Source organism: Cicer arietinum, chromosome 1 (assembly GCF_000331145.2).
Source record: "Cicer arietinum cultivar CDC Frontier isolate Library 1 chromosome 1, Cicar.CDCFrontier_v2.0, whole genome shotgun sequence".
In the NCBI taxonomy this organism is placed as follows: Eukaryota; Viridiplantae; Streptophyta; class Magnoliopsida; order Fabales; family Fabaceae; genus Cicer; species Cicer arietinum.
Genome location: NC_021160.2, coordinates 23692010 through 23698901, shown reverse-complemented (window position 1 = coordinate 23698901; position 6892 = coordinate 23692010). Strand labels below are relative to the sequence as shown.

General features: G+C 31.7%; 1 protein-coding gene across 1 annotated transcript; it reads left to right on the top strand.

Moving 5' to 3' along the window:
- Nucleotides 1-1701: 1701 nt before the first annotated feature.
- Nucleotides 1702-5778, top strand: LOC101489674 (protein NUCLEAR FUSION DEFECTIVE 4-like). Its single transcript, XM_004488451.4, has 3 exons — nucleotides 1702-2353; nucleotides 3621-4525; nucleotides 4953-5778. The coding sequence occupies exons 1-3, from the start codon at nucleotides 2030-2032 to the stop codon at nucleotides 5440-5442; spliced, it is 1719 nt and encodes a 572-aa protein (XP_004488508.1). The 5' UTR covers nucleotides 1702-2029; the 3' UTR covers nucleotides 5443-5778.
- The last annotated feature ends 1114 nt before the right edge of the window (nucleotides 5779-6892 follow it).

Below are 6892 nucleotides of genomic sequence, written 5' to 3'. Positions count from 1 at the left end.
AATAATATTCATTGTGTTATTAACTCTCATTTAATTGATAATATTCTCAATGTTGATCTTAGAGGAACCACTATTATTCAAGAATTTTCTCATTTTGATCGGAAAAAATTGATACAAATTATGAAGAAGCTTCTGACTCAGACTCATTTGAATCTGGGGAATCAAAAACCATTCCAAAGACACTTGAGGAATATGAGGTTCAGCTTATAGAGTCCTAAAAATATAATTCATAAGGTTTTGACTATAGTTTATCTAATTGAGCTAACACATATCATCTACAAGAGGATTATCTACATCTATATATGTGTATTGTTAGTTATGGAGTGATGTAATATTAGAGGAGAACAATAATCAAAATCATCACTTTTCTCCAGATTTGGAAGTCAACTCAAATGTTAGCCGATTATGACATATCCAAATGTTATTGTTACTGACGATAATTTGTATCACAAGATTACTCATCACTTTCAGATATTGCGAATATTTTTTTGATATAGATATGCTAGAAAGTTAAATCATTGAGATGACGTGAATGAAACAAATTGCTATATCTTTACGAAAAACCGTTTACAGAAATGAGTTTTAAGGAAAGGAAAAATAATATGCAGAAGGACGATATATTATATAATTTTCGTCCAAGAGTTTAACAAATCTACACTTGACAACAAACACAAGCAGTTAATTGTCTAACTATTTTAAAGATTATATATATATATATTAAAAACGACACAATCCATTATTTTCCTACATACAATAAATTACCAATTTTTCTTTATTTCTTTTCGTATTATATCACTAACATATCACATCATTTTCTCTAAAAAAAAAAAAAAGTGAGCTTATAACTTATAAGTTCTCTTTTTGGCAAGAGCCATTTATAAACTTATTACTTATAGCATTTTTTTATAAGTTAGTTTAAGAAGCTTATGAACATATAGTTTATACTATATCATTTTTTCTTTTAAATTTTACCTTATGTTTAGCTAAAATCCATTTTTACCCTTTATAACTTATTTATTATAACTTAAACTAAATAATTTATTTATAAATATTTTCAATTTTTTTGAAAAATACTAATTTTAAGTAAAAGTTTGTTTATTATAATTTAAAATAAACGAATTAGCTAAATAAATAAAATGTATAATTAATAAATAATTTATTTATTATAATTTTAAATTATTTATCAATAATTTAAATTTCATAATAATTAATATTTTAAAGTAAATAATTTATTTACTATAATTTTAAATTATTTTTCAATAATTTAAATTTAATAATAATTAATATTTTAGAGCAAATAATTTATTTATTGATTTTAATTTAAAATAAAAAATATATAAGATTGATAAACTTTAAATTAATAAATTTAACTTATTATTTTTAAAATATTTTAAACATTAACAAAATTTATTTAATTTTAATTAAGAATATTATTTTATATTTTGATCTAATTAAATCATTAATTTTCAATAAACTATAAATTATCAAAAACAGAACTTAATATTATATTGGATAGTATCCATCAATATTTTTTTAATACGATATTTCTAACTTCTTTTTTTGTCTCAAATCGAATTTTTAAAAATAAGTCGGAATCTCATTAACTTGACAAATCGGAGAACATAAAAATGTGAAGATTGAAGATCCATGTGAATGTCATAACAATAATTGATGAAACCACACGAAATTCCCGATGATTTGTCACGTTTTTAGTTATTTCCATTTGAAGTTTGAACCGGAAACGTCGAACCTATCACCAATATAGGGAAAAAGAAAACACATCGATATTTGTCGGTAAAAAATACAGAGATTCAAAACAGTAAAAGAAATTCGGTTTAGCACACCCCCCCTATTTGCTTTTTTGCTTCCTTTCTTCTTTTATTTCTCCTCTCAAAACACAATCATCACCAATTCACACACTACACTCCATCACACGATTTACGTCTCTCTCATTCCCTCGCACTATCTATACAAAAGCAACACAACCTAAACCTCAAATCTCGAACACAAAACAACATAGCATTTGAGAATGTTAACTGTAAAAGGAGGAAGCAGACCACCATGGGTGGGTTTAGGAGCAGCAGTATGGGTTCAAATAGCTTCAGGAAACACCTTTACGTTTCCTCTATACTCACACTCTTTGAAATCTGTCTTAGGTTTCAACCAAAGACAGGTCACACTTCTTGGTGTCGCTAACGATATTGGCGAAAACGTTAGTTTACTTCCTGGTCTTGCATGTAATAGGTTCCCACCTTGGCTTTTACTTTGTGTCGGTTCTTTGGCTTCTTTCATTGGTTATGGTATTCTCTGGCTTGCTGTTACACAAACACTCCCTAATCTTCCTTATTTATTGGTAAGTAATAATTAACTTCTTGTTCATTGTTAGATCTATTTTCTTTTTTCTTTTTTGGTTAGTTAACTAGATATTTATTAAAAAATTACTATGATTATTTTGCTGAAATAAGTTGAATTGAACTTGGTAACTTGAACTATGAGTATGTGATAATATGCTATTTCGGTGTTTTATTGTTTTGTTCTTTAATCTGCCGGTTTCTGAAACTGCGTATGTTTCTAAAAGTGTTTATAGGTTTTTTTTCCCTTTAAAGATAATGGATTTGTGGCTTATTAAAAGTGGAAACTCTTGATCTGACAAAGAAAATCATCCTACAAACTAAGAATTTGTAGGAAGTAGAGAATCATAGCATTAATTTTTCTAAAACGGAATAATAATTTAATATGTGGCAATAATTTATTTAATTCCTTTATATCTATAGTTATCATAGCATTAAATCATCCTACAAATTATTGTCACATATTAAATTGTTTAACATCAGTGCTTAAACTATTTTAAATCAATCAAGTTGGTTCTAGAACTATCATCTGCTCTTCTAGTTTTAAAGAAACTGATGTGCTAAATTGATGAATTAATAATAGTTTAGGGATTTACATAGTTCAGTGACCAATTTAGAGAGAGGGTTATAGTTGAGGGATCAAATTGATGATTTATTATTTTCATTTGGTTGTCTTTTTCTCTTCACATCTAATTAATTTTTTTATTTATGCTGGTTCTCCGCACGAGCTCAAATTTTTCAAGATAATCAGACCGTTTATAAGGAAATAAAATTTTACTGATACATCTTTTTTCCTGGATTTGGATTGCTTGTTGTGAAGGCAGAGCCCACATTCATGCCATAGATGAAGCTAAACCTAGGGATTCATCCATCTTTAAACATATAGAAAACATGAATGTGTGTTGCATTGATAGCATGAATTTGTGTTGCTTTGACAGCGTGAATGTGTGTTGAATTGACTACCTGCAATCCAAAACCGTTGTTTTTGTAGTAAAATGGTAATAATGTGAACCTATGACTTCATGCATCTACTCAAACACCTTTCGTGTAATCCAATAATCGGGTGCATACATACACATGCATATTTTCTGACATTAATTACTCTTCTCAATCCTCTTTTGTCCTAAGATGAAAACCTGAAAAAAAGAGTGTAATCGTGCTAATTAACACTTTTGTTATGTCAGTGCAGAGTACAAAATTGCATTTTGCATCTGATATAATTTGACTGAAAAGGCCTAATTTCCATTTATTCTTGTATCGTTGTTGCAGCTTTGGTTTGCCCTTGTTATTGCTTCCAACAGTAGTGCATGGTTAACCACTGCTGTTCTGGTGACCAACATGAGAAATTTCCCTGTTAGTAGAGGCAAAGTTGCGGGAATCCTGAAAGGTTACGGTGGGCTTAGTGCTGCAGTTTTCACGGAAATTTACAGCCTACTGCTTCATAATTCTTCTTCCAAGTTCCTCTTGTTTCTTGCTGTTGGTATTCCAATTGTTTGCTTCAGTATGATGTTTCTTGTTAGACCTTGCACCCCTGCATTGGATGAAGACTCGACATCTAATTCCCATTTTATATTTATCCAATTTTCTAGTGTGGTCTTGGGTGTATATCTTCTTGCAACTACAATATTTGGCAATCTTCTTCCATTTACTGGTGCAGTTTCGTATATTTTGGTGGCTGTGATGATTTTTCTTCTCATGGCTCCAATTGCTGTCCCTATAAAGATGACATTGTATCGTAAGACATCTTCCAATTCAGACTCGTCTGAGCAACGATTTGAATCTTCTGACTCTCTCAGTCAAGGCAATGATGACAAAACCGAGCCGCTGCTAGGATCTACGTCAACAGGAAACCTTGGAAGCTCGAATGATCAGGATGATTCGTCTGAGATAGCTATGCTTCTTGCATTAGGCGAGGGAGCAGTGAAGCAGAAGAAGAGAAAGCCTAAGCGTGGGGAAGATTTTAAGTTCACTGAGGCTATAGTAAAGGCTGATTTCTGGCTACTTTTTTTTGTTTATTTTGTTGGTGTTGGCACTGGAGTTACTGTTCTCAATAATCTAGCCCAAATAGGTATTGCACAAGGTGAGGAAGATACCACGACCTTACTGTCGATTTTCAGTTTTTGCAATTTCGTTGGTCGGCTTGGTGGAGGAGTTGTTTCAGAGTATTTTGTCAGGTTAGTGACATCTATTTATGATGAGTGAATTTAATGTTTATTCCTAAGCTGTTATCAGTTACGATCAGAAAAAATCCCGGTGGGTGCGGTGTTTGGATGCAGTACACAACTAAGTTAATTGCATATTCAATAAGCTCTTATAGTTAAGTAGTTATGCGTTAGCTGTCATTATAATCAAAGTCAGAATGAGGGTAAATTCCACATAAGGTCTATTTATGTTTTTTTTTTAGCTTATGAAAATAGCTTATGAACATATTACTTGTTTACATAAGCTCCTCTAAACATTTATACAAATGCTTAGGTCATAAATAAGCCCGAATAAGCCATTTTGAATGCTGTCATTGAATGTTGATAATGAGAATCATGTTGAACTACAGTTCTGTGTTTAATTGATCCAACAGACTTCTCTGCTTTTGACAATTTTCAGGACAAGATTGATTCCAAGGACATTCTGGTTGACATGCACACAGACAATCATGCTGATGGTATACCTTATATTTGCCTTTGCTGTTAACGGAACCCTGTATCCTGCGGTTGCATTTCTTGGTGTGTGCTACGGTGTGCAAGTTTCCATAATGATCCCGACTGTTTCTGAGCTTTTCGGTTTGAAGCACTTTGGGGTATTGAGCAGCTTCATGTCTATAGGAAATCCACTTGGGGCAACCCTTTTCTCAGCTCTGCTAGCAGGTTCTATATATGATACTGAGGCAGCAAAGCAGCATGGTATCGACCTTTTCGCTAATGGTGCTTCCTGCGTCGGCGCAAGTTGCTTTAAGCTGACATTTTTCATTCTTTCTGGTGTTTGTGCTGCTGGCATCATCTTGAGCGTTATTCTGACTCTGAGAATTAAGCCTGTTTACCAAATGCTTTATGCTGGAGGCTCTTTCAGACTGCCTCAAACATCTTCAAGTCGCTGAGTGTATGTTAGTATTCACGTTGAATTCACCAGAATTACAGTGTGTTGTTGTGATTTTTGTCTCAATGTGATTTTGTCAAATTCACCGTGAATAAAAAAAAAAACTTGAGCATAAATGACACCACCTGTTAAGTTCTATGAAGTTCAACATTTTGATATGTCACATGGACAGTGCTTTTACGCATGCAAGTTAGGCTTAAAAATGATGCTGTCTGCTGAGAAATGAGGCCACAATATGTGACGGTATAATCGCTGATATCTGAATATTTGTGTATTATTTGTTATTTAGTCTAATGTGAAATTTTAAACCTAATATGCTTTTGGGATTGTTCATGCACTTGGTTGGGTTTTATATTCTGAACAATTTTTCTACAGTTATTTTCAGCACCTTTAACTAGACATGAAAATATGAAGTAATATCACTGTTATTATAAATATGAATTGTCGTATTTTAATTTTGGGTCACATTTTAAATGTCTAGAAATTAGAAACAACCTAAGTCTGAAAAATACGATTAAGCGCTGCACTAAACAAATTATCACTTTAATAAAGCCAGCTGTTTATTTCGGCTGTTATTGTTGTGGCATACAATCAGTGTCAGTACCACCTGAGTCTACCACAAATGGTTAGTGTGAGGATACATGTAGAACCAATGTTATAGAGAAATATGCATTGGTGTTTAATTTTTCCTAGTATTATATATTATTGGTAGCTATTTAAACAGACGAATAATGACTTATTAATAATCATTAAATTTTTTTCTATTTCTATGTATATGATATATTATTGCAATTGTACAAGGATGGTGCAAAATTATTTACAAAAAAAATGAATGACTCGTTGCCGTTGGTTGAATTGGCAAAGTCACTCTAGAGCACATCGTGAGTGGCTCTTTCTAGCCTCTCAATGAGTGCACTAACGTTATGAGGTATAATAAGAAATATAAATAAGAACCATTTTTTTGGCTTTTTTCAAAAGAATTTAAATACTAGTACATAAGAACAATTTGGTGAGACTCTTCGATGTAGACGGCTCATAATTTAGATACAAGTTTTCACAAAAGAAATCTGTTTTACGCAACTAGGACTATCATAAGGAAGAGTCGCTATAGTTAGTTATTTCTAAATGATAGGTCGATCTCATAGTGGAGTTATACAACTTGCCATTTGTCAATAACCGTTGAATTCATGCCAAACATCATGTGAAAAGTCATTAAAACATAATGGAAACATTCAAGTAGACGGAGAAAATTAGAAAGAAAAAAAGAAACATAGTAGGAACCATCATTTTGCATAAGAAAACATTGGTGTCATGCCAATATGTAAAACACACAAAAAATCATGTTGGTTTGTCTTCAAATAAATAACTCAAAAGAGGTCTAAGATTCGAACACCTATGAAGTAACTTAACTTACTAATATTTGTTTATAGAAAAAAGACATCGAAAGAGTG